This window comes from Equus asinus, unplaced genomic scaffold (genome assembly GCF_041296235.1).
Source record: "Equus asinus isolate D_3611 breed Donkey unplaced genomic scaffold, EquAss-T2T_v2 contig_193, whole genome shotgun sequence".
In the NCBI taxonomy this organism is placed as follows: domain Eukaryota; kingdom Metazoa; phylum Chordata; class Mammalia; order Perissodactyla; family Equidae; genus Equus; species Equus asinus.
In genome coordinates this window covers 2270447-2297991 of record NW_027224842.1, presented here as the reverse complement: position 1 = coordinate 2297991, position 27545 = coordinate 2270447, and the positions used below count along the sequence as shown (strand labels likewise).

The following is a 27545-nucleotide window of genomic DNA, read 5'->3' as shown; positions in this document are numbered from 1 at the left end:
TTTACTCACCTCAGCCACAATTCCCTTAGACTTTTTGGGGATCTGTCCCAGCTCCTTCCCCTTTCTTGGCTTACTCCCTCATTTTTGTGAGGGCCGTTCTCAGTTTCCTGAGAAAGGGTGCCTGGGAGGTAAAATTTCAGACTGTGTGTGTCTGAAACATGCCTTTCCACCCTCAAGCGTGACTGGCTGGGTATACAACACCAGGCTGAGTGTTATTTTCCCCGAGAAGTTCGAGGGCCTTGTTCTCCCAGCTTTCGATGTCGCTGTTGAGAAATCTAGGGATATTCTGATTTTTGACCTTTTGTATGAAACTTGTTTTTGCTCTCTGGAAGTTTCTAGATGTTTCTCCTCATCCCAAGAGTTGTACAATTATATTTCATTGTGCATTGGTGTGTGTCTACACTGACATACAGTGCTAGGCACTCAATGGGCTCCTTCAATCTGGAATTCAGGTCCTCCAGTTCCAGGAAAATGTCAAACTATTTCATTGATCATTTCCTCTCCACTATTTTTTCTGTTCTCTTTTTCTGGAATCCCTGTTATTTGGATATTATACTTCCTAGACTGGTCCCCTTAATATTCTTATCTAGTCTCTCCTCTTTTATCTCTCTCTTTTTGCTCTAATTTATGGGAGATCTCAGCTTCATATTCCATCTTTCTAGTGAATCTTACATTTCTGCTCATATAGTTTTTAACTTCAAAGAGCTCTTGTTGTCGTTCTCTGAATGTTCTTTTTTGCATAGCTGTTCTCATTTGGCAGAAAAAATGCCTGGTCTCTTTGAGCATATTAACACTTGCTTTTAAAGTTCTTTCTCCTGGATCAGCCCACGGCCTCATCCAGACAGCTTCCTTCCTGTGCTGCTGCGGCCCCTTCTTCCAGGTTTCGGGCTGTCTGCAAATGTCTCATGGTTCTTGGCCACTGGTTCTTGAATTAGTATTTTATATGCTTATTTCTAAAATAAGCTCAAAAAGCTAGAAATTGTCATCTCCCTACCTTCACTGATTTTCCTAGTAACGGCCTCTATCAGCGCTTTCTACACCAGATTGGTATGAGGGCTATGTCTGACTCTGATAAAACTATAAACTCCTCTGGGGTAGAGAATGTGCCTATTTGTCAGCTCCTCATACAACGCCTGACACACAGCAGGGACAATAACTGCTCGATGGACCCAGCTACTGAAGACTCGTCCTCATTTTCGCACACATGGAATCATCACAGACTAGGCAACAGCTGAATAGAATCTCAATTTCCAACCCATATAGAAATTACCCTGACAGTATGCAGGAGGAGGGGACAGCAGCCATAAAATTTAGACAGTGCTTTACAGTTTGTAAAGGGGCTAATATCTCCTTTAATATTACAGATACCTAAGCCGCCTCTACTACTCCCATTTTACTACTGTTACCTCACTTCCAAAAACATGCGACTCGAAAGTTAAGCCATTCCAAATCCTGGCCACATACCTGAAGGCTGGCCATGTTCCAGAACCCATCCAGGTCTGCACAGGTGGTATCCTTTTTGCCTCATTTGTATTCCAAATTGTCCACCAGTTCTTCAAGCCGTTTGAATATTTCTGCCTTAAGGAGTCTTTTTTGACCAACTGCGAGGGGAATAAGATCTTCTGCTAAGGAAAAGATGAGATTTTTAAAAGCTAGAGAACAAAACAGGACCTTGATTGCAAGTCAGCCAGCTGATAAGACGACCTCACCCCAAATATCCTGGGGCTTCCAGAATCAAACTCTTACCTTAAAGCAAAACAAAAAAACATCGACTACAAAACTTTGTCATACAAATACTGAGCATTAACTGTCTGCTTCTGTTCCCACTAAAACGTAGCAATATTCATTCTCATATATGTTGCTACATAGTAAACAGCATTCTGCTCACCTTGTATTTTACAAGAATTCAACCTCAAACAACTCACTGTACATCAGCATCTAAGGACTTCACACAGCACACAAATGATTTTTTCTAAAAAGCTTCTCCAAATAAGATTAAGGAAATATCAGAAAATTTGTTCCATATTTATTTAGGTCATTTTCATTCAGAAAATATTTTGCATAATTAAACAATACTAGATATAGATGTCACTCAAAAAGTCATAAAAAATCTAACAATAAATAGGCAAACGTTTAACTCCCAGGAATGATTGCTAACATTCTAATTACTTACACCTTATAAGTCATCTACCATTTTAGCACAGAGATACTAGTGAACGTATGTTGAGAAATGAAAAGTCTTGCTATTTTGATTAACAAAACTATAAAGTTCGGCAACACTAGATTTTTGTTTCAGATAAATGTACACATATTAAAATAAACAAATGCAGAGCCACCCTGGTGGCCAAGTGGTTGGGTCCATGCACTCACCTTCAGCAGCCCAGGGTTCACTGGTTCAGATCCTGGGCCCAGACCTACACACCGCTCATCAGGCCATGCTGTGCTGGCATCCCACGCAGAAGAACTAGAATGACCTACAACTAGGATATACAGCTATATGTCAGGGCTTTGGGGAGAGGGAAAAAAAGGAGGAAGACTGGCAACAGATGTTAGCTCAGGGCCGATCTTCCTAAAAAGAATAAATACATAAATAAAATAAAATAAACAAAGCTAAGACAAAAAACATAAATGTTCCCTCCCCTTTGTTTGGAATCTATACTTCAAGCTTCCTTTCCCACTCAAGGCAGTCGGTCAATATTAATTCCTCTCTTTCATATCAGAGAATCTTTCTAAAATTATGACATGTTTCAGCTTTACAAATGTTTCTCATACTAATATCTAAGTACTAGCAATATGACACTTATACAATAGCGATTTTCCAGAGCTGATGCTTATTTTATGAACTGTGATATATTAAAATCCATAAATACAAGTTGATATCCTATACATGTCCATCTTTCTACACCTAAAACTTACGTGGATGGTTAATGCCAAGAGCAACTTTCCAAGCTAATATTTCTAGTTCTTTCCATTCTCATTTATCAGAGATGAAACAGAAAGAACCAGACATGCCTGAGTTCTGTCTTTACTTCTGGTATTGCCCATGGAACTGAGACCAACCCAACTGCCCAGAGTAAGTTGAAGCTAAACCCTGTAAGACTGGAATTACAGTGTCAGGGCCTCACAGATTCTAATTAGTAGGCTTTGCTTGTCCAAGGGCGGTAGTTCTCAACACTGGTCAATTTTGCCCCCCAGGGGACATCTGGCAGTGTCTAGAGCACCTTTGTCACAAACCAGAGGAGTGCTACTGGTCTGGGACGTTACACAACATCCTGCGATGCAGAGGACGGCCCCACAACAAGAATTATCCAATCTGAAATGTCAGTAGTGCAAGTTGAGAAACCCCGGCCCAAGATAAATTGAATCTGTCTCTTTATAAAAAGCATCTTAGCAGGAGAAACTGAGGATAGTTTTTTTTCTTAGAAGAAAAAAATTAGCTGTTTATATCTAATGAAAACTTAATTAATGAGAAAGGAGACTTGTCTTAGATCCGACATTATTTAGTTGGGTAAATTGCTTATTATCTCAATGTCTCAGTCCAACAACACGGTGGACTAGCTCATCTCTAAAATCCCTTACAATCATAAAACCTTACGTTCTACAAACAGCTGAAGTGGCTCTGAAATATACTCATTCATAATAGAACAAATGAGTATTAAAAGTATAGGAAGATAATATTTCTCCTCTATTTGATTGTCAAAGCCCAAAAAAGTGGTTAGTACTGTATTGGAAAAGATGTGAGAATCTCCTTGCTACATTCACTCAAGAACATAGTATGTCATCATTTCCTGTGTGATGTGGAGCGTTGGGGCCTTTCTCCAGATGCAGTCCTCTGATCTGTGTCCAAGGCATTTAGGTGACATGGCTTTTAGGTTCCCAAACAGGAACTCTAATTTTCAGTCTTCATAGTTGGAGAAACATAATCCTATCTTATGATTTAGTGGGCCAAGGAGCCTACCATCATCTCCCTCTATCCTTCTTTTGTAAAATAAACATTAACTTAGTTTCTTTGTTTGAAAAAAAAGGTATGATAAAATAGGAACTCCCATATTTTGCTGAGGGAATGTAAATTGAGGTCTTTATTTATTTGCACAGGAGAGGATTGAAAAGCATCCAGGCTTGTTTTTTGCAGGCTTGACAGTAATACTACCAGACTGAACTCAATGGAAACAACCAGCAACAGGGACCTACTAAGTAAATCGTGGTGTAGCCATACAATTGGATACCATGCGGCCATTAAAACACACACAAAAACAGCATGAGAAAGTTCTTAAAGGACTCAAATGGAATATCTCCTACATTTAACATTAAATGAAAACAGAATAGTATGCTACTGTTTACATTTAAAAAAAGTTTATCTACATATGCATTATGTATCTCTGGAAGAATTCACAAGAAATGAATAACACTTGCCTCTGTGGAAGGTTCGAACTGTAGGGTTGGGAGCAGAGTTGGAAAAAAGGCTTCTCACTTGTACCTCTTTCTATCTTTTAAGTTAGCAACCACATGAATATACTAGCCATTGAAAAAGATTTTTAATTTAAAAGATAAATAAAAATCACTCAAGGTCAGTTTCCTCCTAATTCATCTACGTATTATATTAAGGTTAAAATAGTTTAATTTTGGTTTTAAATGTCTAGACATTAATACAAAATGCTTACACTGGGAACAAACGCACAGACCTGAAATGCAGCACATGTCGCTGCTGAGATGTCTGATCCTCCTTTATTTCAAGTGATGGGACTTCTTTTATTGGAAAGCCATGTAAATTTTCAGTAGTAGTTTCATTTTTATTTAAGACACGATCTATAGATTAAAGAAAACATTACATATACATTTCAAAGCAGCAACTCCTATAACGACATCCCCCACAAGACAAATTTCTTAAATCCTTCAATTTTTTCAACATTGAAATTTAAAATTGTAAATAAATTTAAAATTTAAATAAAATTTTATTTCTGCCTCAAAGATTTCATTCATCAGATCTCCTTTTACAGTGTCTCTCAATGTTCTTCATCTCTTGAAATTTACATTTCGGTCCCCCTCTCAGTCTGCAGTCCTCATTCCAGCTCTGTTTCCAGATAGCCCTCCCCATGCTTTTCCGTCTCTTCTGACCCTGAGATCACACCCTGAGCTACATGGTGAGACACATGGTGGAAAAGACTCTAAACGATCTCTGATAAACCATAACCCAGAGAAACAAGTAAAAAATTCATGAAAATACCATACCTGTGCTCCCAACTGTCAGAGAACTCAAAGGACGGCGTAATTCGTCGGAATCTTGATGTACTGAAGTTTCACTTTTGTGTGCCAACATTTCTTTTGTTACTTCTGGAGCCTCATCACTAAGCAAGAGCAAAAATACACTTCGTAAAACATGAACCCATACATCTCACTGAAGGATTTCAAAATTATGTTGTTTTTTAAAAACATGGGATAAAATAGAAATATGTTTCTGTTTTTTAAAACATGTCTAATCTAGAGGGAAAAACCGTAAACACCTCCAGCGGGAAGGCCCGTCTCTGCCCCCTGTGATGAGATCCACAGATGCAAAGCCCTCTCAACCGGACATACACACTTAGGAGTCTCAGATGCCGCAGAGCAGTTCTCGGTCAATCTGCCGCCAGCCAGCCTTTGGAAAGCAACCTTGCCATTTCTTGTAAAGATTCAAACTGATTTTTTCTCCCCACTTTACAAGTTAATCATTTTGTCTTTTGAGATAGCTTTTATAAAGTAGTACTCAGTAAAAAAAACACAAACAAAAAAATCCAAACCATGTCTGAGCTGCAGTATAGCAATTTCTTCTTTCTAAAAATTTATTTCTAAGTGTTGCAATTAAGTCACTTCTTAAAAGCAAAAAAAAGCAAATTGAATCGTGAAAATAATAATGCACAGAAAATATCAAATCTGTCAAATACATTATTGTATCCTTCTGAAAAATTTTTTGGAGAGGTCAAATTTTCATGATTTGTAATGAACATAGTTTACTAACTAAATAACTTAAAAAGCACAGGCCAAATTTAAGAAAGGCATTCGTTCTCCATGTCAGCAAGGAATTCATTAATAACATCTCATTCTGTCACTGGCTGTCAAAGTAGCGGTGCTTGTTGGAGTCTAGGTGTTACGTCATAGCTCTTCAGACCATCTGGTGGCCGAAACAGAAAATCTACTGGTGCGAAGGATGGCCTCCCTTTCACTTCTGCAGGATTTGTCTCAGGTAACTTTTCCACTTTGGATAAGACTCCATCTGGATCCCTTCCGTTTGTCACACTGGTTTGTGATTCCAAAGTATTTACTTCGCTATCAACTTTAAAAGACATGACCTGGATGTGAATAAACAGAATAGAGTGAGAGTCTCTCTTCTTGGGATATATTCCACCAATTTTTTAGGCCCGAAAATGTGAAAGTTAAGAGATATATCCCACGTACATAATTTAAGAAACAAAAACAAATACAATTAAATGTTTACATGGAGTCAGAAGACCAGCTACATAAACCATTGCTATGGTCCAGAAAGAGGGAGAACCAATCCATATTAAAAAAACTATGTAATAGGTTTTAGGTATTACCAAAAATTAAAATATATGAAAACTAAGGTGGAAAAATTCACTCACCTAACAAATACGTATCTTTTTACTTAAATTATATTGATAATTACAAAGGTTTGAGAATCAGAAATCCAATGTTTATTGGATTACCAGTATTGTCAAGGACAAAATCTTTTTTAATAACTTTGGATTATTATAAATAAGTTTATCATATGAGCAAAACTATTTTTCAATGTGGCACAGTAAGATTAACCATATAAAATGTGAAGCGTATTTTCTTTTTCAAGTCAATTTGTTATTTGGTAGTTTTTTTTTTTTACTGTAATATAATTGGCATACAACATTACATTAGTTTCAGGTATACAACATGATTCAATATTTGTATATTGTGCAATGATCACCCCAGTTAGTCTAGTTAACATCCATCACCATGCACAGTTACAAATTTTGTTTTCTTGTGATGAGAACTTTTAAGATCTACTCTTAGCAACTTTCAAATATACAATATTATTAACTGTAGTCACCATGCAGTACATTACATTCTCTACTTACCTATTTTATAACTGGAAGTTTGTACCTTTCAACCACCTTTGCCAATTTAATCCACTCATTTCAACATAATTTTTAGAGGTTTCTACGTTTCTGAGTTTTAATGAGATACGTATTTCTACCCGGACTAGAGTTTAAGGGTAACACTGTGCTTGAGGCCTGTGTGGCTGCAAAGGTAGACACTAGCGATAATCCTTAAGGAGAAAACCAACCTTGAGGGAGGAGCTGTGAGGTCCAGCTGCTCGCCTGTGAAGATCACCCTGTACTGCCTTCCTTGGAGGATCTATGTCTGATTTTTGGTAAGAACCTAGCCAGGTTTCTTACACTTTGGCATAACTTTGTTTTTTTTTTTTAAGGCTAAGGAATTATAGCATGGATTATAAATTAAGGGATTGGGTCCTCGAAATGGTGGCTCTTTTTGAAGACTCTACCAGGCACTATGCTAGATGCTGTCAGAAACGTCAGGTGATTTCATTCTTGAAACTACTCTGTGTAGATATTACATGTTACAGCTGGGAGAACAAACTCATAGCTTCCCCAAGATTATATAGCCAATTGGAAGCGAGACAATAGGCAAACTCAGGCCTAGCTGAATCCAGAGTCAACGCATTTCACCCACTGCACCCATCTCCTAGCCGATGCTCACATGAAGGTTTCCGTCAGCTGTGTTTTTATTTTCTCTCTTCTGTTAACCAAACTACACATTCTCTACCTATAAGGTTTTAAAGATGAGACACCTCACAAACCATAACAGTAAACCCTCTTGACGCTTCCTTGTGCTTCAAGAGGTTTTCACACACGTGGAGGTTAACCTCTTGAAGCAGTTTTGTAAGCTTAATTTCAGCTTCATGAAAATAAAAATGAGATTTTCCAAATGTCTAGAAATAAACAGATACTTATACTCTACCTTGCCTGGTTCTTCTTCGATCTTTTTGGCAGGCCTTCCTTGATCTGGTACTTTTCTTTCTGTTATATTATCTAAAATAAAAATGACATAACAGATCCATTTTGACTAGATAGAAAATTCTGCATTAAAAATGCTAGGTAAGGAGCCGGTCCAGTGGCATAGCAGCTGAGTTCATACACTCCACTTTGGTGGCCCGGGGTTTGCTGGTTCAGATCCTGGGCATGGACCTATGCACTGCTTATCAAGCCATGCTGTGGCAGCTGTCCCACATATAAACTAGAGGAAGATGGGCACAGATGTTAGCTCAAGGCCAATCTTCCTCGAAAAAAATTAAAAAGTACTAGGTAATTTGGGAAAGAAAAAAAGGCAACAATATGAATCTATGCCTTAATGGATTTTATGATTAAAAGTCATTTTAAAATATCCTATTTAAAATACCCTATTTAAATACGATAAATACAGATAAAACTTCCTGCCAAGTATAGGATATCTGTTTACAAAACCAAAGGTGCTAAAGTATTTTACCTTTTGCCTCTGACTATCAAATGCATATTTATTATAGAAAATCAGGAAAAGCAAAGCGCAAAAAACATCACCCCAGAGGGGCTGGCCCCGCTGCGCAGCAGGTAAGTTCACGCTTCTGCTTTGGCAGCCCAGGTGCTCAGATCCCGGGTGCGGACCCACCCACTGCCTGTCGAAACCATGCTGTGGTGGGTGTCCCACATATAAAGCAGAGGAAGATGGGCACGGATGTTAGCTCCGAGCCACTCTTCCTCAGCAAGAAAGAGGAGGATTAGCGGCAGATGTTAGCTCAGGGCTAATCTTCCTCAAAAAATAAATAAATAAAAATCACTCAAGATGACCTTACTCAGAAATCATCACTGCTGACAATTCAGGGTATGCTTTTCCAGTTTTTTTCCTATGTTCACATATTCACATACATATTTTAGAATTGTGATCACACTGTTCAGAATTTGACCTGTTTTCTTTGCCCACTTAATACATCCTGGACCATGTCATGAAGTGTCTTTCACAGGATCGTTCTTAAACGCTACACTGTATTCCACCAAACAAATGGGCTGTAATTTACTGGGGCCATTAATCTTCACTTTGTGGCGCTGCCCACCGATGCACACGCTTCACCGCTTGAGCGCCCACTGTGTGCTAACTGGATGGTGGGGCACTGAACCTGTCTTGGGGACCTGGAATCTCCCGTTTCCTACTCAAAGAAGTACACGATGACTTTAAAATCTGAACACGAAAAACCTCAGGGACCAGAGCATTCTACTTCAGCCACTGATGAAGGAACAGTTCTCACCACGTGCCGCTCGCGTGGCCGGCACAGCCAAGGCTGCTCCCGCAGAGGCTGCACTGGCGGTGCCTGCCCCCGAGGTCTGCTTCGCTCTTTGAGTCATCGACCGAGTGGTTCTCACGCACGTGGGCATTGCAGGCTGCCCTGCTGCGGGAACCATGAAATTAAATGCTTTCGGTAATTACTAAAGCATTGTTGCGGCAACGTCAGAGCTTATAATAATAAGCTACCTTTTTCTCGTTGGACACTTTCTTTTCAGAGGTTTGTCTTTGACCAGATCGTGTTGCTCGAACATCACTCCTATTAATGATCTATTGAAAAGATTAGGTGGTATGTGATTTAATTGCTTGATGAATCAAATTACCACATTTTCAATCGGTATTTTGACCCCTCATCTGAAATCTATTGTAAATGACCCAGCAAAAAATCCACCACCCCAAATAAGATGAGATGAAAAAAGTTTTCCATTATATAGATTTCCTTACAAACTTTTTGTAGAATCCTAGAATTTTGAAAATGCTAATAGCCTAAGCTATTCTAAATAGCTGACTATAATCTTCTGAGATTCCTTAAACATACCAGCATGTTTTCGCTTCAAAACTTTTGAATTTTGTCTGGAAAAATCTTCTCCTGGATAGAAAACTCTTCCCACAGTGCACTCTGCAACTTCCTTGGAGACTGCATTCAAAGCGCCACCGTCTCAGTGAGGCCCCATCGGAAGCTCACCCTGTACCAGCTTCAATACTCCCCATCTGCCTTCTTTTTTTTTTTTTTATTTCCCGCATAATACTTAGGACCATCACATACTATATATTTTTCTTTTCATTGCCTATCTCACATGTAAGCTCCATGAAAACAGGGAATGTTGCTTTATTCATTACTATATCCTAGAGCCTAGAGGAACATGGCAGTGACTCAATTTATTGAATACATGAAACGGAGCCTTCTCACCTGATAAAGAGACATACTATTTACCTCCTTGCCCACTTCACTTTATTTTAGTAATCGTCCTATTAACTTTGTCCATAATGGTGTTCTGAAGACCCGTAAGTTTATCCCCCACCCTACGTGCTTTATATCCCTATCTGCATTTTATAGTGACATGGATGCATAATAGAGCCCAGTAAACAAACAGAGTGACACACAGAGTTGGTATAGATCTCATAAGGGATGTTTGGCAATGAATATTTCAAGTGAGTACTTCCTTAGCATCTAGCCAAAACTGCTCTATGTCACCATGCCAATAACAGGGAGTTTGGTACTGTTAACTCTAGTAAAATAATCACTCTGATTGAAGCTGATAATAGATTTAAAATGAATTTACTTACTCTGAGAAAAGGAGCACGATTCATCATTTTAGTAACAATTATCTACTATCAACTTCACCCTAGTCAGCTCCATTTGGGCTTTGGCCTTTGACCTGGCAATCCATACAAGATGGAACAGCATTAAAACAATCAAAAGCAGACAAAGTTAAAAAAAATGAACTGCCATAATTTACTTCCATGTCTCATTACAAAATAAAGTCTCCATTTTAAAGTTAAATTTTACCCTTAGTCATCCAATCCTTAATCATTTATGGCAAAAAGATACTTGCTAACTTAAATTACTCTCTTTTCTGGTTCTGGTTTGATTTAAATTATGCTTAAAAGCCTCAAAACTTACTCATATTTCTCAGTGAGCACAAAGGAGAAATTTCATACTATATTTTCCAGGTATTAGAATCCTTGTTAATATGATGAACTGGAAATATTTGGAAGGGGTCAATGAAGAAACTAGAGTATTAAGATCTCTTCTCTCCTGTTTATGAAAAGATACTGCACAGCTTACTTTCTTAGCTTTGACAGTTTGCCTTCAAATCCAATGATTGTGCACTTGTCCTCTGTCCATAAGAAAATGGAGACCTGATCACAAAGCAAGGAAGAAATCCAGCAAGAGAAGGATTGATTAAAAGTGATAAGTTATTTATCAACTCTAAAATTCCTGAAGAAGCACAATCAGACTTCTTCTGTAGATTAGAAGCCACTTGCTTCTCCAAATCTCAGGGAAGATCTAGTGCTGAAGAAACGAGGCACAAAGTAAACAATATTCAGCGATGGCTATTGTCTAAGTAGAATAAAAAACTACTGGTGAATCGTATTATTTAACACAACAATGTGTGTCTTTTTCCCCCTACATATAACACTTTGTAAATAGCTGTTTACAGTTTAGACCAATGACTGGTGCCTTACATACTCTTGAGAAGCCAGATTAAATTCAGCCCCTTCCAAGAGGTCTTCTCTGATGTTCCTCCAAACAGAAACAATCTCGCCCTCCTCGAACACATACACACCATATTTTTCTGTATCTTTCCACCTTGAGCTACATTCTACTAATTTTGGTCACTTCCACCTTATCCTAAGGTCACATGCAGAGTAATCAAAGGTCTCTCAAATCAATGACATTCCTGAAGCAAACAAAAACAGGCGATATCTTGAGCTTTTATATTATTCAATTCTTATTTAAATCAGGAATGAATACACAGCCAACAAGAGACTACCTTGAAAAGAGCAAATCACCAGTGACTACCTAATTTACAAATCCAGCTGCCTGTGTTCAAACTTCATCCCCCTTAACTCATGGATCATTCTCTTCTTTAGATCACCCCTCCTCCAGCTTCTGTCCTGTTTTAGCTCTCCTGCCAATCTGACCTATCACTGGTACCTGACTTCTGCCCACTTGAAGGTGCTCTCTAGACCTCACTCTTTCACAATGTGTATATCTTTACTGGAGTGGTCTCATTTAGCCCTACAGCTTAAACCCCCATCCATACTCCCAATATCATATCCTAAATCCACCACTCAGCATGGATCTCCGTCCTGATTTTCAAATTTTTATTCCCAACTGCCTGTTATCCAGATGGCCCAAATGAGCTGCAGAAAAAGCAGGAAAAGCATTATCAATATGCACCCACTTAGGCATGTTCCTTTTCCTGGCTTCCACCCCTCTTTTAGCTGCAGCATAATTTATATGGTTGCTCAAACTAATTTATCTTCAGAATCATCTTATCTCCGACTCTTCAATTTCCTTCACCCCTCACCATCTGCTTGGTCCCCGTCAAATTTATCTCCTGAGATGTCTCACACCTGTTTCTTCCTTTAAGCCCACTGCCCCAGTCCCCTTATCCTGTCTCATCTATTCCATCACGACAGTCTCACTACAGTCTTCCTACCTATAAGTTCTTCCCCTTCCAGACTACGATCTTCCAGCCTAGGGTAATCTTCCTGAATTATTAATCTGATCATGGTACAAGCTCATGTATAAGCCTCTCTTGACTCTCCGCATCCGACAGGGTGGACGCCAGATCCTTCGCCCGGCCTTGCCCGTCCAGCCTGGCTCTGACTGCTTTGCTAGTTTTATCCCGTGTCAACCTACCTATGGCTGCACCGAGAGACCTCATCTCCATCTTCTGAACTATTAGGATGTCACTCCCAGCTCCTGCCAACTAGCTAAGTGAATAAAGGGACTACAGGGAAAGGGTTGTTTTAGTCATTTAAACTCTCAAATAATCGCTTCTTGGCCTCTTGGCTAAGATCAAGTATAATCTCTTAAAGAAAAGTCTGGTTAAGAACTATTCCTGAATATCAAGTTATGATACTAAATTTACCTTTTTTGGTTGGTGTGCTGGTATTCATGAAAGAAAAATAGTCTTATCATGTCTATAAACACCCACTATAAATGGTCATCGCTGAAGGTTTCTCAATTTTTTCAGTCGCTTTTCCTCTAGGTATTTCTGGAACATTTGTCTTCGTTGATCACTTAGAAGAGACTTTGCTGATCCTAAGCAGGGGGGAAAATAGCATATAAAACATTCAAATAAAAAGTTATCCAAATGTCTAAAATACCATTATCTAACTTCAACAGCTGCTAAGCAATACTTTCAGTAACTTCGTATTGATTCCTTAGCACGCTAACCACACAAGTCATTTCAACCCCTGTTCTTTCAAAATTTCTCTCCCTTTTGCCTTCTCTTGTTCACAAATTAACTGCTTGCCATCCCCTAGGCATCCATTACTTCACTTTTAAATTAATTAACTTCTATGATCACCCACCTCCAAGCTGACCTCCAACAATTCTCACCTCCTGGTAGTCATGCCCTTGTGTTGTCCCCTCCACACAGAATAGGGCTGAGCTGTGTCACCAAGAAAAGTGTGGGAATGATGGAGTGTGGCTTCCAAGACTGTATCATTAAAGACAGTGCAGCTTGGCCCTGCTCTCTCTCAGATCACTTGCGCTGGGGAAGTCAGTGGCCATGTGGAGCCTTAAGGAGATTCAGGCAGCCCTGATGGGGAGTTTTAGGCTGCTTAATTTTAAAACAGTTTATGATGAGGATTTTTAGGCTGGTTACTTTTAAAACTACAGATAAGAAGCAGGCTCCAAGGAGTGGAATTTGTTTGCCCTTTGATCAGAGGCAATTGCATTTGTAAAGGAAATCTTCATGCCTCCCTCTCTGGAATTTGTTTGCCCCTTGTTGGGAAAACATTTACATTTCTAAGGGAAACCTCTATCTGTGAAGATGCCTCCCTCTCTGAGCCAGGAGGAAGGGGGGATGGCCTTATCTTTGGAAACTGTCTGGCAACCTCATGTAACTGACCCCCCACCCCAAAATCCTCCTTTGTCTTTAGCCGAGGATAATATTTGAGCGGTGACTTCTGCCATTTACTCAATCCGGTTTGATTCTTATCTAAAAGTTGTGGGACCGCCAAATGGCCAGACCAAACGGGCACTAATAAAGAGATAACTCACACACCTATGCCTTAAATATTGGCCCCAACCCTCAGTTCGGGGCAGCGGCAGCAGCAGAAGCTCCGACTGCCCATGGGTCCTGTCCCCATGCTATTCCACACTATTCTCTAAATAAAAGAGCACTACTGCCAGATCTTGAGAGTCTAAGAAATCTTTCTTTCGACTCCTCGGCTCACCGACCCCGCGTCAGCCCTATGGAGACACCACATGACGAAGAACTAAGGCCTCCTGCCAAAAGCCAGCATCGACTTGCCAGTCATGTGAGTGAGTCATCTTGGAAACAGCTCCTCCAGCCTCAGTCAAGCTTCAGAGGCATCCCTGGATGACACCTTGACCTGTCAGATTCCTTATCTCCCACCTGTGATTCTCAACTCAGGTTTCTACTATGTATTTTCATGTTTATTTAAACTTGTTTGAAAAATGTGAGTGGCTACTATGTACCAGACATTTTTAGGAAGTAAGAATAAGAGAATTTCTGCCCCTGAAGGGCTCACAGTATCGTGGGGGAGATGAGCACAGTTTCAATTTGGTTTAGCATGGAATGAAGACTACGAGAATGCACAATCGAGAATCAGTATAAACCTGTCTGGGGAGGTCAGGAAAGGCTTGTCAGAAGAGAGAATACCCGAGAAGGTTTCTGAAGAATGAGAGTGCGTTTGCCCACTGGGTGAGGGTTTAAAATAATCCAGGGAGATGACTGCACAACTCAGTAAATTTACTAAACAAAAGGCATTTACTTAAATGGGTGAATTTTATGGTATGCAAATTCTACCTCAATAAAGTTGTTTAAAAGAAATAATCCAGGCAGAGAACAGAAGATGCGAAAGCTCAGATGATGAAGTGGTTAATCATCGATGAAACCCCTATATCCTCAACTTCCCTGAAGTTCCTCTTCCCTTCATCTCTTGATCTAACCGTAACCTGGCTCTCCCCTGAAGACAACGCTCCCCTAGTTGTCCTCTCAAGTGGTTGACTGTTTTCTTCTCCCACAAAGGTCATATCACTGGGCCTGAAGCGGGCCGGGGTGGGGGGTGGTCCCTCATTGCTGTTTCTCAATTATTTCTTCCTCTTCACTAAAACAGCCCAGCTTTATATTTCACATCATCAGACCATACTAGACAGCACCCTGACTTGCCATCTATAGATGGCAAGTTCTTCTCTCAGTATTTTACAACTTAGTAAATGGCCACTCCATTTTTTTAGTTGCTCAGGCCAAAACCCTTAGAACCATCCTGACTTTTCTTTATCAACCTACATCCACTCTATTAGGAAATCCTATTGGTTCAAACTTCAAAATGTAACCAGAATGAAACCACCCAGGGTTGCCGTTCCCACTGTGGTCAACCATGAGCTAAATTATTGCAGTTATCTCCCAGCTGGTCTTCTGGAGGCCATGCTGGTCACCCTACCATCCGTAAGTGATGCTTTAAAACATAAAGCAGATTATAAACACACTAATCCAATAATGGCTTCTCATGTCACTCAGAGTAAAGCTGGTCTCCCTGTAAAGAAGGCCCTTGGGCTGCATATTTCACTGGTCCTGGAAAATGACAAAATTGAAGCAGTGAACATTTAAACAACTTGAGACCTGATTTAGCTACAAAACTTCTATTTTAATGTCCCTTATCAATTAATCTTGTCAACACTTATCTTATTCAAACTCCAGAAGTCAGAACTTACAACACTCCACAAGCGAATGGAACTTTCACAGCCCTTACCTTAAATAGGAAGTATTTAGTCATAGAAAATATCAAGTTATTTAGAATGGTATTTCAAAACTCCATTCTTCTGGTAAGTTTTTTTTTTTTTTTTTGATGTGGAAGATTGTCCCTGAGGTAACATCTGTTGCCAAAGCTTCCTCTATTTTGTTTGCTGGATGCTGCCACAGGCTTGAGGAGCAGTATGTAGGTCCACGCCCAGGATCCGAACCCACAAACCTCGGGCCGCAGAAGCAGAGTATGTGAACCTAACCACCACACCACCCAGCTGGCCCCTGGTCAAGGATTTTTTAACCTCAGGTATTAAACCAACTTTTTTCCCCTCTTCAAAGCAGTTAAAATTACAATAGCTCTTTACTTACTTTGCCTCACACTCATCTCTTCTGGAATAGGCTCTTGAGATGTCTCCTCTAATTCAAGATTTCTACCTTCCAAGGTTGGAAGGTTGACATCCGTCAAACCAGAGTGTCTTTTTCGTTCATATTTATCATATCTGTCTGCTTTCTGAGAGAGAAAACTCTCCTCAGCAATTTTAGTTCTAATCATCTCAATACTTAAATCCTTTCTCAGTTGACTGGCAAAATGTGATGCAGCCATCCTGCCAGGGAAAAGAAAGGTAGACAACTTATATAGATTTTCATATTATTTAAAAAATTAAGATTCCAGTTCACCTCCTGCCCCACCTCAGAGCATTCTGAAATAAAAAATTTTCAGTACAAAATGGAATAAATATACGACACTGCAGAGTGGGAAGAAAGTTATCAAAAGATAGTACGATCTATTTTGGGCTTCTACATAGGGCCTTGCTTGACAGATGAAGTGAAGCCCAGGAAGCTGTGGGCCATAACACAAACAAGAGGCTCTAGGCTCACCGCACAGCATTACAAAGTGACAAGAGTGAAGGAAAGGAGAGAATAGGGAAAGTAAGTGAAGGACAGTATACAGAATCGTTTCCTAACCTTTCCCTGTGATGAAGGCAGGCAGCCTGGCATTTTTTCTCAAGCCAAAAAACAAAACAAACCAAACACACGAGATGCCTATTAGACAGACAGGGATGATAAGCAGGCAGTTGGATATACAAGATTGAGCAAAAGATGGGATTTTAGAAGAACTACCATGGTGATACAGAAGGATAACCATAGTTTGCCATTTGAGGGCATAATGAAATTATTTTCGGCCATGTGAAAAATCATATTGTTTACCTGGCCCATACTCTTTTCTTAGAAAGATTCTTGAGAACGTGTTCAAGCAAAACAAGGGAGAAGGACAACAAACAGGATGCCATGTGTTCCAGGAAATCCTTCATTCAAATGAGGAAAAGAATAAAGGAAAGTGGAAAGTCTAAGGGAGTCACCTATGCAGCTGGTATAGAAAAGAACCAAGCCCAATGGGAGAAAGATGACTGATTCTCCACAAGTGTTGCTGGCTCAAAAGAAAAAAAAAAGAAAGAAAAAGGGGAAGGTCTGCAATAGGAAGATAGAAAAGTTCTAAGCACACTATACTCTTCAACAACAAGAATAACTGAGACAGTCCACTAGAAAACTCCAGATAAAAGAAAAATCTGCACAAGAAATGCAACCCATTAAAATGTTACATGATTTTAAGCAATCAACAGAGTATATAAAAAATGAGAATTCTTCTGACCTGGATGCTAATAACATTCTCCTGTAAGAGCCCAGGGGAAGTGACAAAGGACTCTACTTTTCAGTAAGCATGCTCCTCTACTATTTGACTTGCCACCTCCTGCAAGTATTAATGTGCTAAATGTTAAACAATAAACCATTAGTTATTTTAAAATACTGCATAGGACTATGCTCCACAAAGAGAGACAGGGTGTGTGCAAAAGCTCGAGTTAATAGTAAAGGCGTGTTTAATTGTCACCTAAACCAGCACAGGTGGTTAGTGTCATCGCTGTTACACAGGTGAGGGAGAGAACTGCCAACAGGCGCTGGAGCTGGGATCTCAAGCCCCGCAGCCTGGCTCTTCACATACAGGACATCTAAGTTCCCCTCTTGGCTGAGTGGAGTTTCTTCCAGCTTGAAAGTCTAGAATGCCTTCGTCTTGCTTGCCTAGAGGTTCCCAACCAGGGCGGGTTTAGTTGTCGCTGGCTCTGGGAGCAGCTACTGGAATTGAAGGTCGGGGCCAAGGATGCTAAGCATCGTCCCGCCCCAGAGGCCAATCACGGCCCAGTGGTGAAACGCTGACTGCTGCATAGATTATGGCAACAAATACTTACTCTTCTGGAGGACGGAGCCATCGGCTGCGGGAAGGACAGGTAAGTGGTCCTAGAGGAGCCTCCCCCAAGCGGCGTCCAGCTCGCCACTGCCCACCTCAGACCCTTCCAGACCTTCTAGGAGGAGGCGAGCCAGCGCCCTTCCTCCAGCTCCCAGCACTCACCTTCCTCAGGCAGCCTGTCGCGTGAAACCTCAGTCAAACCAAAAGGAAAGGAACGCTCCCTGTCTGGAGAGCCGCCGCCGCCGCCTCGGAGCAGTGCCGCCTACACCTGAGCCGCCCAGAATCCGAACTTCCCACACCCAGCCTCTGATTGGAGGGCCTTTGAGCAACCCCTGCGGGAAAGGGGCCCGCCCCTTCTCTCCCACGAGGCTTGCGATTGGTTCTCTCCCTGTGCTATTCGAACTGATTGAAAGGTGAACGCACGGTTCAAAGGATGGGCGGGTACGACGGGATTATGCCTGAGGGGCGGGGCCGGGGCGCAGGTGAGGCGTTAGGGTCCCTAATCCGACCGGAGCTCCAGGGCCCCAGCATCTGAGGAAAAATGAAAGCGCTCCTCGGAGCAGAAGGGATTCACTGTTTGCAGGGCTTTTTAACGTCCTTATTTAGTCACACAAATACAGCTCAGCTTATTGGAACGTTTTCTTCACTTAATATTTTTTAAAAAGGGTTTACTACCGCAGATTTCTCCTTACATCGCTTAGCGTTACTTTCCAACATCGCCAGGCTTTTTTTTTCCCATCCGCTTTTTATTGAGGTAAAATTTAAATACCGTGGAAAGGATTGATCTTTTAGTGTGTGATTTGATGAGTTTTGCTAAACGTAAACAGCTGTGTAAGCACCACCCAATCGGGATACAGAGTATTTCCATCACTGAGAGTTCCCTCATCCCCTTTCCAGGCGCCCACTGTTAGGCAGCCAACCTCTGCTCTGATTTCCATCACCACACACATAAAGGGGGTAGGTCCTCTCCCAGGTGGGCCTTCTTTCTCTAACCATGCTTTCCAGATCCATCCCTACTGTTGCGTGATCAGGAGTTGGATTTTATTGCTGAAAAGTATTCCATCGAATACTTTGTCTACCCATTCACCCATTGCTGGACATCTGGATTGTTTCCGTTTTTAGCGATTATGAATAAAGTTGTGTGGAAATTAATAAATAGAAACTTCATTAAATTGGAGTCTTGGGGCCCAAAGGCAGAGCTCTCACACCCTACCTTCTAGCAGAGCCCAACAGGAAGAAGACAGACTTCTTCTTGACCAAGAAGCTCAGCCAATGAGAGACTATCACAACTCAGCTAGTGAAACGCTGCTATACCTCTGGACTCCATGTTTACAATGGCCGTCCCAACTTGCTCTTCCTCCCAGAATAGAGTTTCTCCTCCATGCTGCTAGCGACTTGCACCTGGCTCGAGATGGTTTCAGACTTTGAACTGCAATTCTTTCCTGGTCCCCCATAAACCCATTTTTGCTGGAGAAATAACTGACTGTCTGTTTAAGGTCAACAGTTGCTATAAACATTCTTGTACAAGTCTTTTTTGTGGGCATGTTTTATTTCTCTTGGGGAAATATAGATGTGGTATTTCTGGGTCATTCTGGGTATGCTTAACTTTATAAGAAATTGCCAAGCAGTTTTCCAAAAGAAAGCTGGCACATTGTTAGGAACAGAGAGGGTCATGGTGCAATGATAAAACATTCTATTCGCCAAGCTAGAGCAATTTTAAACATGTATGGAGCTAATAAAATAGGCTCACTATTGATGAAGCAAAAATCTACAGAACTACAGAGAAAAAATGATGAATCCGCCGTTATCGTGAGTGATTCAACACACCTCTCTCAGCACTGATTGACCAAACAGACACAATTCAGCAACGATATAAAGAAGATCTCAACAAAAGAATTAACCAACTTGACCGAATGGACATTCAATAATCAGAGAACACATATTTTCCTTGAGCACGTATGGAGGAGTTACAAATGATCACACACTAGGCCATGAAGAAAACTTCAACAAACTGCATAGACTCAAGAAAGTTAGAAATTAAAAGCGAAAAATAAATTTAAAATCCCTGTGTAGTAACTTCTGGGTTTAAGATGAAACTTATGATGGAAAATGTAAATGTCTAAAACCAAAAGATAATGAAGAAGCAAATCAAGACTAGTGGGATTAGGTGCTTTGAAAGGAATTTTGAAAGAAATTTTAAATGCTTATATTAGAAAAGAAGAAAATCTTAAAATTAATATGTGTCCCTCTTAAGAAATTAGAAAAATAATAACTGAGTAAAGTCAAAGAAAATAGAAAGATAGTAAAAGAAAGTACACAAACCAGTGAAATAGAAAGTAAAGATACAATAAGAAAATCGACAAAGTTAAAACTTCATTCTTTGAAAAAATTAAAATAGATAAAACTCTAGCAAGATTGATCAAAAAAAGAAGACACAAACAGTATCATGAATGAGAATACACAAAGGGGACTATATGCGTTACTTATTCCTTTGTAGCAGATTACCCCAAAATGTGCAGCATAAAACAACCACCATTTTATTTGCTCTTGATTCAGTGGGTCAGGAATTTGGGCAGACCTCAGTGGAAGAAGTCATCTGTGTTTCATGTCTGTGTTCTCAGCTGGGTTGGCTCAAAGGGCCAGGCACTGGCTGGGATGGGTATTGATCCCCTTTCTAATTCTCTCTTCTCATTCTCCCACTAGAGTGAGAGAATCCACGGCCGTCTCGCTCATCTTTGTGGACCCAGTTGCTGACTATCAAGTGGGGCCATTCTCTCCCTTTGGTTAGGCTTTCCTTCCCCAGCAGATTCTCCATTTGGTCTCTCTTGGACTTCTTTGCCTGGTAGCTGGGTTCCTTCTTGGCATATGTGGAAAGCCTCATAAGACCTCGATTTGGAAGTTCCATATTGGCAGAGGAGAAAAACAAGAGCTGGAGGTAAAGGAACTTGCCCACCTTCTGAAGGAAAGTAGACTGTGAAGAGGGCACTGAGTCTGTGTGCTTGCCTGTGCCATCTTGCACTCTCTCTTATTCAGGATGATGTGTAGTTTTACATGAAGTTTAGATCTCAGGAGTAAATATATAGTGTAGTGTGCACTGATAGAGATTACATACAGGAACTTTGATGGAATTTAGCAGGGTGCTGGAATATATCTTTAAAGTGGTTTTACTGTACCAGAGGACATGATTTTTTTTGCGACTCTGATAAAGAAATATTTTGAATGATTTCTTCTTTTGAAAGACGGCGTGCTCATTACCATTGCCTTGTCACTCTTGCTAATTTTTGTTAGTGTTTCCTTCTAGTCGTTTCTCAAGTATTTCTTTTTGGCTAAATTATTTGTTTATCTATATAAAGCTAAGGGGGTTTGTTTTTCGGTGTGGATTTTTTAGCAGCTCTTCCTAATATGGGAAGGAATTTAATAGTGAATTTTTAAAGTAAAGGCCTAGTGCCCATAGGCACATTTTAATGTGTGAATTCTTTATTAAGTATGTCTTATAAATGTTGATGAGGCAGTGTGTTAAAATAGTCATTTATTTTTAACTAACCTAATTTTTGTTAGAAAAGGATTGCATCATTAAAAAAATTAAAATAAAAAAGCTTAAAATGAAAATAACAAAGTCTCCCTCCTCTTCCCAGTTTTCTCCTCTTCTCCCTAGGCCCTAACTCATTTCCCAGAAATCACCTCTGTTAATAGTTTTTAGTTTAGTTTTATATCATATTTCTTCAAGTTTTATCAAGTTTATACAGAATCTATTGATATTCCACTCTGAGGGACTAAGAATTTATCATGATTTAACTCCCCTTCCACCTCTGGATTATATTGTTTATATTTTTATTTTCTAGTCATTGCCTTATTTACTCTAAATAGCATATATAAATGTTTAATTCTTGATTTATCAAATTTACTATGGATTCAGTATCCACAATGAAAGGCAAGAACACTACCCTTCTACTCCTCTTCTCTCTAGTTACCTCCCTATTGTTCTCAGTTATGTTAATATTGTCTGAAAAATACTGTGTGATCTTAATTCATGTTTCCCCTTTTCCATTTTTCCATTCAAGCAGTAACATGCTGTGAATTTTATTGCCTCAGGAGAGGCACAGGGCAGGGAGGAGGGCAGAGTTAGCCAGTCAAATGTTTGCCTGTTTTACTTGTCCACACACCTGAGCTCAGCGAGGAGCACACGACGTTCAGGAGGACGCAGGGGCCCTGGAGGAGCAGGGGCAGGAGAGGCTCCCCCGTCGGAGGTCCGCGAGGGCCGGAGCGGTGCTGAGAAGCTACGTGGGAAACAAACACTGCTCCATGGTGGAGCCCTAGGAGGGGCAAACCTCAGAAAAGGTAGTGGTGTCAGCTATTTGGGGAAAGCAGGACCCTAGCACAGGGTTCCAACCTCAGCTGAGACTCCCATGCCGCGCGTGGAGCCCCAAAGGAGCAGAGATCTGCTGCGCTGCAAAGAGTCATTCATGGAGGCTCCCGGTTACCCGGGTGTGCAGATCACTGAAGCCTGGGGGGCGCCCTTCTCTCTGAATATTTGGCAACTGCATACCTTGGTGGGACCCCAGGAGGGCAGAGAAAGCCCAGGAATGTCTGTGGTTACATTTCCCATCAAGCAGGTCTTATGAGAGAGGTAGAGGGAGAAAGAGAATATTTCCCAGAGGTGGAAATTAAACTGAAATGTAGAAAATAAAGTGATATTTCTTATACACTTGAATTTGTTGGCTGAGATACCCTGCCACGTAATCTTTAAATTGCCAAGATTTATGAGATTTACTTGCTGTTCTGTAATATAATTATTAAATCTTCTGTGCTTTTGACATTGTTTGACACCCAAAAGTGAAAACCAATACACGGCATGTACAATATTAAGATTACATAAGTATTATTCACCGCAAACCAAACATTGCGATTGAACTAATTTAGAAGGAAACTGAAGGCTACGACATTAAAAGTTTGCTGCTTAAATTTTTCTTTTATTTTTTCTGGTTGTACTTAGTTGCCACCATTATGTACAATCTGATGTCTTGGTTTCCCATTTTTGGCCTGAAGAACTTCAAGTAATTGTTTTCTCGTGGGGACACTGAATGGTAACTTTTTAATTTCCAGATGTCTTCATTTTATCCTGATGCTTAATTAACAATAAGGCTAAATTCAAAAAGTCTTTCCCTAGACCTTTGAAGACATTACTGCACTTTCTTCTATTTTCTTACTTTTGTCTACTTGCTCTAAAATAGATCGAGAGAGGTGAACTGAAGGCTCCATCTCTAGTGGGTTTCTATTTCTCCTTGCATCTCCTACAGTTGTTGCTTGATCGATATTGATGCTATGTTATTTGGTGCAGAGATTTTATACCTTCATTGCAAATTCCCCCTTTAATATTATAAAGTATCTTGTTTTAATGCTTTTTTGGGTCTAAATTCTGACATTACTACAAGTCTGGCTTTGGTTTTTCTCTCAGGCCCAAATACTCTCACGAGGAAGCATCTTGAGGGAACTCCACTGATGGTTGCTCCACAGCCAGCTCCTCCCTTTGAATCCGCTGATGCTGAGCCTAGAGCTTATCTGAGGCTTCCTAGAAAGAACCTGGCTTGGCTTTGGTGTCCTGAGATGCAATTTCTTCTCTTTTGATTTTTACAGGAAATTTCAACCCATTTGCTTTCTATTTTCCAGGTAGTCCTCAAAATTTCTGGCACACTGACGAGACTGTAATCGTTTTCTACAGATATAGTTCTGTGATTTTGAAAAGTATCTGTGTTGGAATTTCAGTGGGAGATGAGAGAGTGGGGATTAATCATGTGTCACAGCGTACATCTTGACCTGGAATCTTTCCTGCAAGAGATTCTCAATTGTAAGCTCCACATTTATAGAAATAAAACATTGTTCAGTGCCCATCCACTTTCTTCTTCCCTCTCTTCCTCTTCAACATGTATTGCATGTGCACACAAAATCATTTCATTTAACACGTGAATACTTTTCCTTAAGATTCACTAAAACTCTCAGTGCTTGAGTTCTCTTTCCTTCCCATGCTGAAAATGTAAAATACTGGAGAGATCTGTCTGAACAACGTATCTCTAGTGAGCATTCAGAAATTTCACATGGTTTCCTTTGCTGTGCAGAAGCTTTTTAGTCTGATGTAGTCCCACTTGTTCATTTTTTCTTTAGTTTCCCTTGCCCGGACAGACGTGTGACTTGAAAATATGCTGCTAGGACCGACGTCAAAGATCGTACTGCCTATGTTTTCTTCCAGGAGTTTCATGGTTTCAGGTCTTACATTCAAGCCTTTAATCCATTTTGAGTTGATTTTTGTGCATGGTGTAAGGGAATGATCTTTCATTCTTTTGCATGTGGCTGTCCAGTTTTCCCAACACCATTTATTGAAGAGACTCTCTTTTCTCCATGGTATGCTCTTGGCTCCCTTGTCGAATATTAGCTGTCCATAAATGTGTGGGCTTATTTCTGGGCTCTCGATTCTGTTCCCTTGATGTGTGTGTCTGTTTTTGTGCCAGTACCATGCTGTTTTGGTTACTGTAGCTTTGTAGTATATTTTGAAATCAGGAAGTGTGATACCTCCAGCTTTGTTCTTTTTTCTCAGGTGTTCTTTGGCTATTCAGGGTCTTTTGTTGTTCCATGTAAATTTTAGGATTCTTTGTTCTATTTCTTTGAAAAATTTTGTTGGAACTTTGATAGGGATTGCATTGAATCTACAGATTGCTTTAAGGAGTATGGACATTTTAATGATGTTGATTCTTCAAATCCAAGAGCATGGAATATCTTTCCATTTCTATGTGTCTTCTTTGGGTTCTTTCATCAATGTTTTATAGTTTTCGGTGTACAGATCTTTCACCTCTTTGGTTAAGTTTATTCCTAGGTATTTTATTCTTTTGATTGCAATTGTAAGTGGGATTGCATTCTTAATTTCTCTTTCTTCTGCTTCATTGTTAGTATGTACAAACGCAACTAATTTTTGTACATTGATTTTGTTTCCTGCGACTTGACTGTATTCCTTTATTGAGAAGATATTTGCAAACCATATACCAGATAAGGGGCTGGTATCCAAAATATACAAAGAACTCATACAGCTCAACAAGAAAACCAACAATCCAATTAAAAAATGGGCAAAAGATCTGAACAGAGATTTCTCTAAAGAAGATACACAGATGGCAAACAGGCATATGAAAATGTTCTCAACATCATTAGTTATCAGGGACATGCAAATCAAAATTACAATGAGGTATCACCTCCCTCTGGTCAGAATGGCTATAATTAACAAGACAGGAAACAACAAATGTTGGAGAGTATGTGGAGAGAAGGGAACCCTTGTACACTGCTGGTGGGAGTGCAAACTGGTGCAGCCACTATGGAAAGCAGTATGGAGTATCCTCAGAAAATTAAGAATAGATCTACCATATGATCCAGCTATTCTGCTGCAGGGTATTTATCCAAAGAACTTGAAAATACAAAAGCATAAAGATGCATGCACCCCTATGTTCATTGCAGCATTATACACAATAGCCAAGACTTGGGAGCAAACTAGGTGCCCATCAAGGGATGAATGGATAAACAAGATGTGGTATTTATACACAATGGAATACTACTCAGCCATAAGAAATGATGAAACATGGCCATTTCTGACAACATGGATGGTCCTTGAGGGTATTCTGCTGAGTGAAATTAGTCAGAGCGAGAAAGTCAAATACCGTATGACCTCACTCATAAGTAGAAGATAAAAGCAATGACAAACAAACACATAGCAATGGAGATTGGATTGGTGGTTGCCATAGGGAAAGGAGGGGAGGGCAAAAGGGGTGATTAGGCTGACATGTGAGGGGATGGACTATAATTAATTTTGGGGTGGTGAACAGGATGTAATCTACACAGAATTCGAAATATATTATGATGTACATCCAAAAGCTATATAATGTTATAATCCAATGTTACTGCAATTAAAATATAAATAAATAAATAAATTTCAGAGTGTATATATATATATATATATATATTTTTTTTTTTTTAGGCAGATTAGCCCTGAGCCAATCCCCCTCTTTTTGCTGAGGAAGACTGGCCCTAAGCTAACATTCATGCCCATCTTCCTCTACTTTATATGTGGGATGCCTGCCACAGCATGGCTTGCCAAGTGGTGCCTTGTCTGGACCCGGGATCCGAACAGGTGAACCCTGGGCCGCTGAAGTGGAGGGTGCAAACTTAACCACTGTGCCACTGGGTATATTTTAAGAGACATTGCTGTTATGTAGCCATTAGAGAGTGGCATAATTCTGAGGGGAATCACAGCAATTTGTGGTCAGAATACAGAGCAGTATACAGAATACATTATAGTAATAAAAAATATATCAATAAGTTCAAAGTTTTGAATAAATTGCTTGCATGTAACTTTATTCTTATACTTTCTACACATCACCAGGTTCAAGGCATTTTACAGCTAGTGGGTGATAATATTTGCAATAAGTCAGTTTTTTCTTTATATGATAAATACACAAGCAGAGAGTTATATGTTCAATTTAACTATAAAGACATGTGATGTTACTATCTGCCTGATCTTAAATCCTCCTTTTGGAAGATAAATATTTTTTTATTTAATAGAAACATTAGTTCATCTACTTTGTTAGCCCCATCAGCATCTGTATTATCACTTTTCCTTTTGGAAATCGAATGGCTTGAGCCCTTCTCTAAAGGAACCACTTAGCATTGTGCAGACTCACCATGTGGTGCACCTGAAAGCCCAAAACCCATCATCATACAGACTTGTATTGGGCATGTCCAAAAATTTAGACAGACAGCTATCTTGTAGGTAGCAACAGGAAATAAAAGAGCTGCAAGACAGTCATAGTAAAAGGATGCTGGAAACGTTCTAGATCTTGATCTGGGTGATGGTTACACAGGTATATACATATGTAAAAATTCATCAAGATATATATTTAAGATTTGTGCATTTTACTATATGTCTGTTATTCCACAATAAAAAACAATTTGTGAATATAAATGAGAACCAATTTATATAAGCCTCTAAACTTTGCCCAATTATTGAATATAGCAACAGAAATTTTCAGAGGAGTACTAAGTATTAGAAATTTCCCTAAACGGTATGAAACTATTTTATGGTAGTTATTTTAGTTTCCTGCAATAAATTTAAAACATTCTAAAATTTTCAACTTAAGTTAAAACTGTACCATCAACCGCACAACAGTACAATGGATGGATAATCATGGGTATGATCACATTTTGGAACACTGTGCAGCAATGACAAGTAAGGAAGCACAGCGGCACTCATAAACATGGATAAACCTCACAAGTGCAAGGTTGGGTGAAAGAAACAAGTCACAAAGAAACTATCAAAGGTAGTCAAAAGGAGCTATATCGTTATGCATGCTTACACAGGTGGCAAACCTAAAGAGATGCCAGAGAATGATGAAAAAAGCCAGTCGTTACCCCTCAAGGGAGGGAGGAGGATGCTGATATAGGAAAGAACCACAGATGGC

At 39.9% G+C, this 27545-nt stretch overlaps 1 protein-coding gene and 1 long non-coding RNA gene across 2 annotated transcripts in view; one reads left to right on the top strand and one right to left on the bottom strand.

The window, feature by feature from the left end:
* LOC139043198 (serine/threonine-protein phosphatase 2A regulatory subunit B'' subunit beta-like) overlaps positions 1-27545 on the top strand; it is a 55626-nt gene that overhangs the window by 24551 nt on the left and 3530 nt on the right. The window contains exon 3 of the mRNA XM_070503485.1: positions 12648-12808. Coding sequence (XP_070359586.1) covers positions 12648-12776 — 129 coding nt within the window. The 3' untranslated portion in view covers positions 12777-12808. The remainder of the gene's footprint in view (positions 1-12647; positions 12809-27545) is intronic.
* Positions 3976-8558, bottom strand: LOC139043199 (uncharacterized). Its single transcript, XR_011500263.1, has 2 exons — positions 8005-8558; positions 3976-6323 (listed from the first exon to the last, which is right to left on the bottom strand). It is a non-coding gene; the product is annotated as an uncharacterized lncRNA (long non-coding RNA).